At 36.1% G+C, this 13,492-nt stretch overlaps 1 protein-coding gene across 1 annotated transcript; it reads left to right on the top strand.

The window, feature by feature from the left end:
* The first annotated feature begins 9,806 nt into the window (after positions 1–9,806).
* Positions 9,807–11,270, top strand: LOC127900628 (protein FAR1-RELATED SEQUENCE 5-like). The gene is made up of 2 exons (XM_052435799.1): positions 9,807–10,237; positions 10,325–11,270. Exons 1-2 carry the CDS (start codon positions 9,807–9,809, stop codon positions 11,268–11,270), a joined length of 1,377 nt encoding a protein of 458 aa, XP_052291759.1.
* The last annotated feature ends 2,222 nt before the right edge of the window (positions 11,271–13,492 follow it).

Raw genomic sequence — 13,492 nt, 5'->3', positions numbered from 1 at the left:
CAACTTGAAGTGTTACTCTTACAGGAAAATGTTTTACCAAAAAGCACCAAATTATTATCTCAAATAACCTTTTTCTATATTTCAACTAATATAAAGAACAAATATATTTGCTTTTGAACATTTAAAGGCACTTCAAATCACATAAAAAGCACTCTTATTAACTGCAATAACAGGTTATATAGACAAAGCCAGCACACATGTACAAAAAAACTAACTTGACCCAATTGAAGAATCACACATGCGATCATCTATATCCACAGCCAAAACATAACCTTTATATACTACAATTAAATTGTCCAACATCTAATCATATCCGTGCAACCAATATACAAACTCTACCCAAAAAATCACCTCGACCCAGTTGAACATTCACAATTATAAGTGCCAGGCTGAAAAACTTGTTTCAATGTGTTATTTTAAAAAAAATAAATGTTCTTTTAATTACTTTTCTTTCCTATTAATATTACTAGGTGTGTGCTTTCATAGAACACAACTCTTCTGGACCCAAATAAGAATCTGATACAACCTCTAAATACCTACATGATACCATTCACAAGAACCTCTTCAGATGAAAATTTAGAGGAAAAGGTAAAGAGAGAGAAATTGCGAATATATGCAACAAAAAAGAACTAGTCTGATTATTCACCTTTCACCTTTTTCTGCAATCCCACAGGCCATGGCATCACTGTGTCTGGCTATAAATTTAGAAGCTGAGTGCATCACAATGCCTGAAAAAGAGACAAGCCAATTATAATTAACCTATGATCTCGAGAAGAATAGCTCTTGGTCAAAACTCAAGTCATATCAACAAATCTGATACCTGCTCCAAATTCCAGAGGTTGTGATAATAAAGGAGACATAATGCTATTATCCATGTTAGAAACAATAAAACAGTGAGATAACAAATTATATGTTAGCTAATTTAAACAATCGGAAACACTAAATGAAGAATAGAAGAGGCAGAAACTGAATTGAAATAAAAAAAAAATAGAAACCCGAGGCCTGCACAAACACAGTCTCCTTAAAACAGATTTACCACCTTTACGGAGTGCTTAAGGTTTGCTAGGTATTTGTTTCCCAGGATGCAACGGGTACGATTTTCCAGTCAAGCACAGGCTGGAAATTCCGACGAACCACAACCAGCGAACTCGATCAAAGAAAAACGAAGAAGGATGAAGGGAAAACAAGTGTGCTTTGTGCTCGTTTTTTTTGCAAGTGAAAAAACAGAAGTGAAGGTGCCTTTTTATACTCAAGGGAGGATGTAACATCTTTTGTATTGAATTTTCGAATTCAATACATTTTAATTATTTTGTTATAACAGCCAAATCAATTTAATGAATTGATTTCACAATTGAATTCAAACAAAACGTGAATAACAGCTAAAAATAATTGTAAAAGCTGTTACCAATGCTTTGAATTCACATGAACTGTTACAATAAAAAATTCAAAAGGAATTAAAAACGTGCCTAGCTTGCATGGATGATTTTGGGCTGACATTCGTGTACGCAGGACGCGCGGGCGCACACGAGTTCAACCAAATCGAGCTTGGATTCGCACCCCCCCCTGCGCATGCGCGTGTGGAGAGAGCCTCTATCCTTATAATTCTTACCCATGCATGGTTAAGTGTTTATATTTAAACACTAATTCCTAGGCTTCTTTTTCCCATGTGGGATGAGCCTCATTTCCTTTCAAATTTCTAACTTTAAGGATGAACTTTGAGAGACAATTTCTCATTCACCCAAGCACCATTTTGAGAAAATAAAATCATATTATTGAAGTATGAACGGAATAAAATCCGAATCTCACAATATTTTCCACTTTCGTTAAGTGGGACCCACTCAAAATGTGCTCTCAAAATAGCATATTATGCTATTTTTTCAACAATCCCCCACTTGAATGAAAATTGGCAGTAAAAGCAAGAAAACCGCTAAATTTTGACATCAAAATCATTTTTGACTCTTAATGATCGAGTTTATTGGATTGATACCTAGCACAGGACAGGTAGGTGTTATCCTTTGAACCTTCCATTGTAATAGTATAATTACTTTACTAGCTGATCAGTAGACGCGATGTCTTTGAACTGTTCTGCCATTAGTGTAAACGATCATATACTACACATAGGTATTTCTCCTAACACTGTTGAGTTCTCATGATTATGTTCGTTTTGGCCTTGAACATCTGCCTGGTTCTGCAAGAGTTTCTAAGAGCTGAACCCTTTATAGCTCTCTTTGAAGCGGCCCCACTTCTCTCTCACATAGGTGATATCTTAATTTAAAAGTAACCTGCATTACTCCGCTCGAATTTTCGACGCATAAGAATCATTAAGAGCCTAGCTCAACCTTATTCCCACGGGCATCACTGTTTCATCATAGGAATGGTTAATGAGGTAATCCTCTCAAGAGAATGACCCCCACAGTGATCCATCTTTAGTCTTTAACAAATAGGTTGTCCAATTGAACTTAGATCTTGGGATTTCCAGTCTACTAGGTTTGGTTTTCCTTCGTTATTGACTAATCAATCTATAGGTTTTAATCCCATCCCCCTCGATGATTTTTCTACTAGCTCTCTATTTAACCCTTTGGTTAGTGGATCCGCTATGTTATCCTTTGACCTTATATAGTCAATTGAAATAACTCCAGTAGAAATAAGTTGTCTAATGGTATTATGTCTACGACGTATGTGTCTAGACTTACCATTATACATATTGCTTTGTGCCCTACCGATAGCTGATTGACTATCGCAATGTATACAAATCGTAGGCACAGGCTTTGGCCATTTTGGAATACCTTCTAAAAAATTGCGTAGCCATTCTGCTTCTTCACCACATTTATCTAATGCAATGAATTCAGATTCCATTGTAGATCTAGCAATTACTGTCTGTTTAGAAGATCTCCATGATACAGCTGCACCTGCTAGTGTAAACACATAGCCGCTAGTAGATTTTGAATCTTTTACATCTGATATCCAGTTAGCATCACTAAATCCTTCTAATACTTCTGGATACCTAGTATAGTGCAGTCCATAATTACGAGTATATCGAAGATACCTAAGTACTCTTACGATAGCTTTCCAGTGATCAGTTCCTGGATTACTTGTATATCTACTAAGTTTGCTTACTGTATAGGCTAAGTCTGGTCTGGTACAATTTGTTAAATACATCAGACTACCTATTATTCTAGCATATTCAACTTGAGAAATACCATCTCCTCTGTTTTTCGATAGATGAATACTAATATCTAATGGAGTTTTAGACATAGTATTATCCTCTTTATTAAATTTCCCAAGAATTTTATCTACATAATGAGTTTGACTTAAAATAAGTCCATTAGAAGCCCTTGAGATTTTAATTCCCAAAATGACATCTGCAAGATCCATGTCTTTCATGTCAAACTTATACTTCAACATATTCTTGGTAGATTTAATCATGTCATCATTACTCCCAACAATGAGCATGTCATCAACATATAAACATAAAATGACATAGCCATTTTCTGTTTCTTTGACATAAACACATTTGTCACATTCGTTGATCTTAAAGCCACTTGTGATCATCGTATGATCAAATTTTTCATGCCACTGTTTCGGTGCTTGTTTTAAGCCATATAATGACTTAACCAATTTACAAACTTTCTTTTCTTGTCCTGGAGCTATAAAACCTTCAGGTTGCTCCATGTAGATTTCTTCCTCTAAATCTCCATTTAGAAAAGCCGTCTTTACATCCATTTGATGTATTTCGAGATTGCGCAAAGCTGCAATTGCTATTATCATCCGTATGGAATTTATTCTCGTAACAGGAGAATAAGTATCAAAATAATCAAGGCCTTCTCGTTGCCTATAACCTTTAATTACAAGCCTTGCCTTGTACTTATCGATTGATCCATCGGCTTTCATTTTCCTTTTGAAAATCCACTTATACCCCAAAGGTTTACATCCTGGAGGAAGATCTACTAGCTCCAAAGTATGATTTTGTAAAATGGACTCAACTTCACTGTTAATAGCTTCTTTCCATAAAGTGCCTTCAGCTGAAGTTACAGCCTCTTTGAAGCTTTGAGGTTCATTTTCTAGCAAATATGTTAGAAAGTCTGGACCAAAAGACTTTTCTATTCTAGCTCTTTGCTACGTCTAACCTCAATTTCTTGTTCTTCTTCTTCTTCTGGTGCTTGATCATTTTCTTCATTTTCAAGTGTTGTTTCATGAAATTGTTCCAATTCTCTCGATTCCACTCTAGAATTGCAAGGAAACACATGTTCGAAAAATGATGCATTTCTTGATTCTATTATTGTGTTTTTGTGGACATCTGGAATTTTAGACTCATGCACCAAAATCGATATGCACTACTATTTTGTGCATAACCAATGAAAACGCAGTCAACAGTTTTTGGTCCTATTTTCACTTTTTTATTTAAAGGAACCACTACTTTAGCAAGACACCCCCACACTCGTAAGAATTTATATGAAGGTGATCTACCTTTCCATAGCTCATACGGGGTTTTATCTTCTTGCTTTCGGGGTATCTTATTTAATAAATAATTAGCTGACAAAACAGCTTCTCCCCACATATTCTGGGGTAACCCAGAACTTATCAACATTGCATTCATCATTTCCTTTAAAGTTCGATTCTTTCGTTCTGCAATCCCGTTAGATTGAGGTGAATATGGAGCCGTGACTTGATGTATGATTCCACTTTGTTCACATAGTGATATAAACGGAACAACATACTCACCACCACGGTCACTCCTTAATTCTTTGATTTTTCTATTAAGTTGATTCTCAACTTCATTTTTGTAGAGAATAAACTTTTCCAAAGCTTCATCTTTGCTTTTCAACAAATATACATAGCAATATTTTGTGCAATCATCTATAAAGGTAATAAAATATTTATTACCACCTCTTGTTTGAATGGATTTAAAGTCACAAATATCACTATGTATTAAATCAAGTGGTTCGGTATTTCTTTTAATTATTTGGAAAGATGACCTAGTTAGTTTTGCCTCAACACAAGTTTCACACTTATGTTTCAAATCAATTTGGAAATTGGGAATATGCTTCATGTTAATTAATTTACGCAAAGAATTAAAATTAACATGTCCTAATCTACCATGCCAAAGATTAGAAGACTCAAGCAAATAAGCAGAAGATGTAGCTTTATTATTAATTGTTGGTTTCAAAGTCATTACATTGAGCTTAAATAGCCCATCATCAACATAACCCTTTCCCACATACATCCCATTTTTAGACAAAACTACCCTATCTGACTCAAACACCATTCGGAAACCATGTTTATTCAGCAGCGATCCAGACACCAAGTTCTTCCGAATTTCTGGCACATAGAGCACATTGTTCAGAGTCAGTTCTTTCCCAGAAGTCATCTTCAAAATCACCTTTCCTTGACCCTCAATCTCAGATGTAGCCGAATTCCCCATGAATAGCTTCTCTCCATTGCTAACTGCTTCAAATGAAGCGAACAACCCTTTGTCTGAGCAAACATGTCTGGTTGCTCCTGTATCAATCCACCATTCTCTTGGATTAGAGCCAACCATATTCACTTCTGAAACCATTGCAGAGAGGTTTATGTCTGAAACATGTTGAGTGATGTTTTCCACCACATTCGCCTCTCGCTTCTTTTTAGGCAATCTACAATCCGAAGCCTTGTGGCCCATCTTATCACAATTATAACATTTTCCTTGAAACTTTGTTTGTTTCTTGGAAATTCCTCCTTTTGGGCCCAATTTTTTATTTTTATTTTTAGGTCCATGTTCAACGAAATTTGCCTTTGCCATAGAAATAGCCCCTCTTCTTTCTGCATTTCTGTTGTCTTCCTCAATTCTGAGTTTAACAACTAGCCTTTCAATATTCATCTCCTTTCGTTTATGCTTTAAATAGCTCTTGAAATCTTTCCAAGCAGGAGGCAACTTTTCAATAATTGCGGCAACTTGAAAAGTTTCACTTAGATGCATCCCTTCCGCAAGGATTTCAGATAATATAATTTGAAGTTCTTGTACTTGACTTATTACAGTTTTAGAATCCACCATTTTATAATCTAGGAAGCGACCAACAACAAACTTTTTGGTACCCGCATCCTCAGTTTTATATTTCCGATCTAAGGATTCCCATAGCTCTTTGGTTGTTTTCTTTCCTATGTATACGTTATACAAGGAGTCACTAAGACCATTCATTACATAATTTTTACACAAAAAATCCGAATGGTGCCATGCATTAATTGCACTTGCAACTTGAATATCCGTTTCACCCTCTTTGGGCTTAGGAGCATCCTCGGTCAAGAACCTCGCAAGGTTCAATGTGGTCAAGTAAAAGAACATCTTTTGCTGCCACCGTTTGAAATTCTGGCCATTGAATTTTTCAGGCCTTTCCGCATGATTGACAGGAATTGCCACAGAGGCTGGTTCCTTCACAACAGTGGGTGCAGCGACAGGGACATACGGAATGTCATCAACTGTATCAGTTGCCATCTCAATGTCAGTAGAATCTGTTTTAAGATTGTTAGAAACAATAAAACAGTGAGATAACAAATTATATGTTAGCTAATTTAAACAATCGGAAACACTAAATGAAGAATAGAAGAGGCAGAAACTGAATTGAAATAAAAAAAAAATAGAAACCCGAGGCCTGCACAAACACAGTCTCCTTAAAACAGATTTACCACCTTTACGGAGTGCTTAAGGTTTGCTAGGTATTTGTTTCCCAGGATGCAACGGGTACGATTTTCCAGTCAAGCACAGGCTGGAAATTCCGACGAACCACAACCAGCGAACTCGATCAAAGAAAAACGAAGAAGGATGAAGGGAAAACAAGTGTGCTTTGTGCTCGTTTTTTTTGCAAGTGAAAAAACAGAAGTGAAGGTGCCTTTTTATACTCAAGGGAGGATGTAACATCTTTTGTATTGAATTTTCGAATTCAATACATTTTAATTATTTTGTTATAACAGCCAAATCAATTTAATGAATTGATTTCACAATTGAATTCAAACAAAACGTGAATAACAGCTAAAAATAATTGTAAAAGCTGTTACCAATGCTTTGAATTCACATGAACTGTTACAATAAAAAAATTCAAAAGGAATTAAAAACGTGCCTAACTTGCATGGATGATTTTGGGCTGACATTCGTGTACGCAGGATGCGCGGGCGCACACGAGTTCAACCAAATCGAGCTTGGATTCGCACCCCCCCCTGCGCATGCGCGTGTGGAGAGAGCCTCTATCCTTATAATTCTTACCCATGCATGGTTAAGTGTTTATATTTAAACACTAATTCCTAGGCTTCTTTTTCTCATGTGGGATGAGCCTCATTTCCTTTCAAATTTCTAACTTTAAGGATGAACTTTGAGAGACAATTTCTCATTCACCCAAGCACCATTTTGAGAAAATAAAATCATATTATTGAAGTATGAACGGAATAAAATCCGAATCTCACAATATTTTCCACTTTCGTTAAGTGGGACCCACTCAAAATGTGCTCTCAAAATAGCATATTATGCTATTTTTTCAACAATCCACTCGCAGAAGAGCACCGCATAAATGAGCCACTCCAATTTTCTACAAGTTAAAAAAAAAAAAGTATTCCACAGTTAGTATCATCTCACCCTTTTTCCACAACCAAAACAAGTAAAACGCAAAATATAGTTAACAATAAGAAGGGAAGATGTGCATGATGCCCCTTTGGTTTTAGCAGATTTTATCATTCAACAAACCAAAACCATACAGTACACGTAGACAACATAATCATGAAAACAAACAGCACATCCATGATCTACAAGTCCCTTAAGTTGGTTAAAACCATTCATCCAGTAACCTTTTCATTTCAAAATGTGCCAAAGTAATAACATACCTTCAAATGTCCAAATATATTTTTCCAAAATTTTACCCTTTCAATAATATTCTTTTAGCAGGTTCTACATAATCAAATAATTTTCCAAATTAGTACATTTACACAAAGGAATGCAACAGATGACAATCACTTACAATAGCTAGTTTGCTTGCCCCCATTCCCCCCCTCCCCCCCCCCCCAACCGAAAATTTTTCATACATGAATTAAAAAAAAAGGATCACGATCCATGTTCACATTCAAAATCAATACAATCACATATATTTTCTCATGTAATTATTTCTTCACTTCATCACTATTAATCATAACAATCATTTCCCATGTTTCAAGTTGTCATTAGGGATTGTACATTGTGATGTACAATCAATAAGTTTATTAAAAAAGTAAACACAAATAATTTTTTCCAATACAACCTAGTGGACCATGCTTACTTGCTTAGAAGTAGCTGCCTCGCTGAGCGGGGTGCTCAGCACACAACTAGGATCAGACTTGTTCGACAAATTCATCAATAACGTAGCAATACTAGGTTCCTCAATTTTTTTTCCAGTACGAAAAGTAAATAAATAACTATGATTATAACAGACAAATAAACTAAAATAAATAAATAAATATATAATCTCCTGCAAGTCAACAAACCTCCCAAACACTCAGCTACACCATCAACAGGAGCTGAAGTGTTCACATCCATTTCCCTATCCATTGAAAAATTCAACTTTAGCTTATGCTCAGTAGATATCTACTTTTTAGGCCCAAAACCTGTTGGAAAATTCCCAGATGTTGAACTCTATAATTGCAGCACACAATCCTTGTTAATGGATGCTTTGAATAAACTAAATAATACATGAAAAAATAAATTAAAAAGAAAAGACTTACAAAGTTGGCATGTGAAGAGGAGACAAAGGGCTTGAGAGGACAGAAGAAGCCATCAGCCCTTTTTTCTTTATATTTTGATATTGGTGCTTAATGTCCGTTTTGCAGCAAACACTTGTTCATCCTATTATCATGCATACAGATACATGTAACTTTATCTCTAATTTCTACTGGTTAGAAAATTCTTTATACAGAAAAGATTGTTCTGTTTCTACGTAGCTCATAAAATAGCACTTCCTTAATCCTAATCAAAGAGTCCTTCCAATTGTTAATAGGAAAAGGAAAATGCTATATTCCCCGGGTCAAACCCCGAATTAGTAAAACGGCGTCGTTTTGGCCCTTTTTTTTTTCTTTTTGGTTGCATGAAGCGTCGTCGTTTTGGCTTGTAAAAGGAAAACAAACTAAATGAAGAGGAGGGCAGAGGAAGTGAGGAACGAACAGCAACAAAGACGATTTTTGAGCAACGAAAACAGCTCTTCCTCTTCGATTTTTCAGTCAGCAGTGTTAAGCTCTTCCTCTTCGATTTTTCAGCAGCTGTTTAAGTTCAATCAGATCGATTTTTCAGCAGCTGTTTAAGCTCTTCCTCTTCGATTTTTCAGTGGCTATTAATACTTTCTGACATAAGACTAAGTTTCGGCATTTGCACAAGCTAAGGTACGGATTTTTCAGCAGCTGCTTAAGCTCTCATTTTTGTTGTCAAGTTTGTATTAAATTTTCTTTTCAAATTTCGTTTATGGTAAGTCATGAAATTTTGCTTAAAAGAACAGTCGATAACATGCCCTCTAGTCACTGAATTTTGCTCAAAAGAACCGTGTATGTGTAACCAAAAGGGATGCCTATGGACTTCTATTAGCTAGTTTGCGGCTTGCCGTTATTTGACAATTTCAATTTCCAATTGCATGCTTTTACAACAAGCTTGAATTGTTTAAATTTGAATCATGCCTACGGACTTCTATTAGCTAATGTTTGCGGCTTGCCGTTATTTGATAATTTCAGTTTCCAATTGCGATGCTTTTACAACACTCTTGAATTATTTAATGAATTTGCAATAAATAAATAATAATATACTGCATTGTTTAAATTTGCAGCAGTTAATGGATAATTTGGAGCAAGTGGAGGAGGTTGATGAAGTTGAAGAATTGGAGGATTTACAGGGGGTTGATTTGGAAGGAAATAATGAGGAATTGGTGCCGGAAAAGGTTGTTGAGCCAACAGTTGGGATGTTTTTTGATAGTCCTGATGAAATGTTTGAATATTATAAGGCTTATGGCCTACAAGAGGGGTTTCCAGTTATGCGGAGATCTTGTAGAAAAGGGGATGATGGGAGTTTGAGATATGCGACATTTACTTGTGGGCGAAACGGCAAGTTAAAAGCCAAAGACACTAATGTTTTGCGGCTTCAACCAAACCAAAAAATTGGATGCAATGCTAAACTTGGAGGACGTTTGGATTTGGTTACCGGAAAATGGGTAATTGGAAATATGATCTTTGAACATAACCATGCCGTGAGTCCAAGTAAGAGTAGGTATTATCGATGCAACTGTAACATTAGTCCATTTGTTAAAAAGCAGCTTGAGATAAACGACGAAACTGGAATTAGAATGGCTTAAAGTTTTAAGTCCGTTGTTGTCGAGGCTGGTGGCTTTGAAAAAGTCTCATTCTTAGAAAAAGATGCTAGAAATCATATTGACAAGGTGCGGCGATTAAGGCTCGGAGAAGGGGATGCTGTTGCAATTCAGAGATATTTTAAGAAAATGCAAACAGAAAATGATGGGTTTTTCTTCAGTCTTGACCTAGATGAGGAGGGCCGGTTGAAAAATGTATTTTGGGCAGATCCAAGGAGTAGGGCAGCCTATAAAGACTCTGGAGATGTGGTCACATTTGATACCACATACCTTACAAACAAGTATGACATGCTATTTGCTCCTTTTGTAGGAGTTAATCATCATGGTCAATCAATTTTGTTAGGATGTAGGTTGATTTCGCATGAGGACACGGAGACATTTACGTGGTTATTTGACACATGGCTATCATGCATGTCTGGCTCTCCTCCCCTTGGAATCATTACAGATCAAGACAAAGCGATGAAAAATGCGATTGAGATTGTTTTTCCAAACACTAGGCACCGATGGTGTTTATGGCATATACTGAAAAAGGTGCCTGAGAAGTTGGGAAGGTACGTTAAATATCATGCCATTAGAGTTTCATTACATTCCGTTGTTTATGATTCATATACTCCTGTCGAATTCGAGGAAGCTTGGCATGACATGTTAGACAAATATGATCTTATTAATAATCAGTGGTTAAATGGATTATATGAGGAAAGAAATCGTTGGGTTTCATGTTTCGTGAAAAATTCTTTTTGGGCTAGAATGTCAACTACTCAGCGTAGTGAAAGTATGAATGCTTTCTTTGATGGGTATGTTAACTCGAAAACAACTTTGAAACAATTTGTGGAGAAATATGAAAAGCAATGGAAAGTAAAATTGAGAAAGAATGGCAAGCGAATGCTAGGTGTTTTAGCCAACGGATGCTATGTCGTACCAGTTTTGCAATGAAGAAGCAAGTTGAAGCAGTGTACACTATTTCCAAGTTTCAAGAATTTCAGCAAGAGTTGGCGAATAAGATATATTGTGAGGTTTTTAGTTGTAGGGGATCAGAATATGAAGTTATTGAAAACGATGAACAAAGTAGAGAAAAAACTTTGAAAGTCTTTTTTGCCAAAATGAGGGTGAAGTTCATTGTGTGTGTAAAATGTTTGAATATAAGGGCATTCTTTGCAGACACGCCATCGCAGTGTTGTCACGTAATCGTATACAATTACTGCCTGAAAAATATATCCTACGAAGATGGAGGAAAGATGTGCGGAGATTCTATAGTAAAGTCAAAGTCAGTTATGATGCACGAAATTCAAGCATTGAACATCAGCGATATAAAGAGGAGTGCACTGCTTTTTATGATGTTGCCGAGGTAGCTTCAAAAAATGAAGAAAGCCATAAAAATATTATGGGTTGGATCGAGAAAGCAATGGAAGGATGTATCTCTGAATGTTCGAAGTGACGGTGACGATACATGCAGCTATGGTGGATCAGGAAGTTATACCGAAAACATACAAGATGCAGTAGTAACTCGGAGTAAAGGTCGTCCACCTACTCAAAGAAAGCAAAAGCAATTTAAGATGCCAAAACAGAAATCGAATAATGCTTCGGCTAGCACAACTGTAGAGGTAATTACGCTAATACATTCATTTTACATTAATTTAAAATATATATTTTAAATGTGTGTTAACCACATTTCTAAGACTCGGAGATACATGAATTTTCTTCTCAGGTGGCTACTACAGTCCCAACACAAGAGAGCCATATGGCACTGGTAATATTTTTTTTAATTTATTATTTCCATTCATTGTTATATGTTTGATAATTTGCATTTAATTTTTTTGTTGGTTGTATAACAGCTAGCACAACAAGCACCCTTCGAACATGCATTTTCCCCCCCTTACTATCAATCCTGGATGAATTATGGCGGAGTCCATCACGAAAACTTGCAATATTTTCCGCAACAAAATTTGGAGGAGGCCAATCGAGGGGAGTTTTCAAGCAATGAACCAAGCACATGATCGAAGTTAATTGAAGTTAGCTTATGTTTTATGTATTAACTTGGTGTATGTGTATTTCGACATTTTTTTTTAGACTTTGTAAGTTAAATTTGGATCTATTTGGAATATATTGAAATGAGTTGGGTCATATTATAATTTTGAGAAGTATTATTGGGGTCAAATTCTAAATTCATAAAACTTTAAATTAATTCAAACAATCGGAAACTTATATTTAACATTAAAATGTTATTACATATCGTGCTCAAATTCTACAATAGTACAAATAGAAACAACTTAAAAATAATACTTAAATAGAAAACATAATACAACAATCACGATTAATTTAATAAAATCACTTCGTGGTGCCTCTCTCTTTCGAAGTTCGTCGTCCAACAATCGCCTCTGCACTTCATGATCTTGCATGTGCTCAAGTTCTTTATGCAATAATTGATATTTTACGGACAAACACTCAATCTCCAAGGCCAGCTTCCTAACCTCATCCATTAACAAGTTTATCTTCCCTTCGCTAGGTTTACGATCTTCTGCCCACTGAAAGTTGTTACATTCTCTACAAATCCAAAATTTACGATTTGGATTTTTTTTTTGTGTGACATTAAGATCTCCATATGATCACCACATCCATTACACATTTGCAATGAGCTTCGATTCTCGCTTGTGTTGGATGACATTGTTTGTGAAGCCATAGAACTGCCCAAAAATAGATACAATTACATTTAATAATGTTTGTGTGTGTGTGTGTTTTTGTGTCTTTGTGTGTGTGTGTGTGTGTGTGCGTGTGCGCGCCTGTGTGTGCGTGCGTGTGCGCCTGTGTGTATCTGTCTGTGTGTGTGTGTGTTAAATGGTAACTGGATTGGCGCTAACAAAGCTGAATCACATATGCTAAATGGTAACTGGATTGGCTCACGCAACAAGGATAATGTGGATTTTACCGAAACAATTCAAGGGGCAAATAAAAATTGACATAAACTTTGTCAGAATGCTGACATTCAACTGTTGAGAAAGAGGAAACACAGACACAAATACACAGACACAAACACACACACACATAGACACAAACACACACAGAGACACACACACACACACACACACGCACACACACACACACACACACACACACACACGCACACACACACACACACACACACACTTCCAGATTTCCAG

This window comes from Citrus sinensis, chromosome 3 (genome assembly GCF_022201045.2).
Source record: "Citrus sinensis cultivar Valencia sweet orange chromosome 3, DVS_A1.0, whole genome shotgun sequence".
In the NCBI taxonomy this organism is placed as follows: Eukaryota; Viridiplantae; Streptophyta; class Magnoliopsida; order Sapindales; family Rutaceae; genus Citrus; species Citrus sinensis.
The sequence above is the reverse complement of the archived record's forward strand: the minus strand, read 5'-3'. Positions and strand labels throughout refer to the sequence as shown.

Bases quoted from the DNA above. Each gene is read 5' to 3' on its own strand.
- LOC127900628 (XM_052435799.1), top strand. From the start codon at position 9,807: ATGGATAATTTGGAGCAAGTGGAGGAGGTTGATGAAGTTGAAGAATTG. The intron at 10,238-10,324 runs GTATTATCGATG...AATGGCTTAAAG, and splicing joins GTGAGTCCAAGTAAGAGTAG to TTTTAAGTCCGTTGTTGTCG.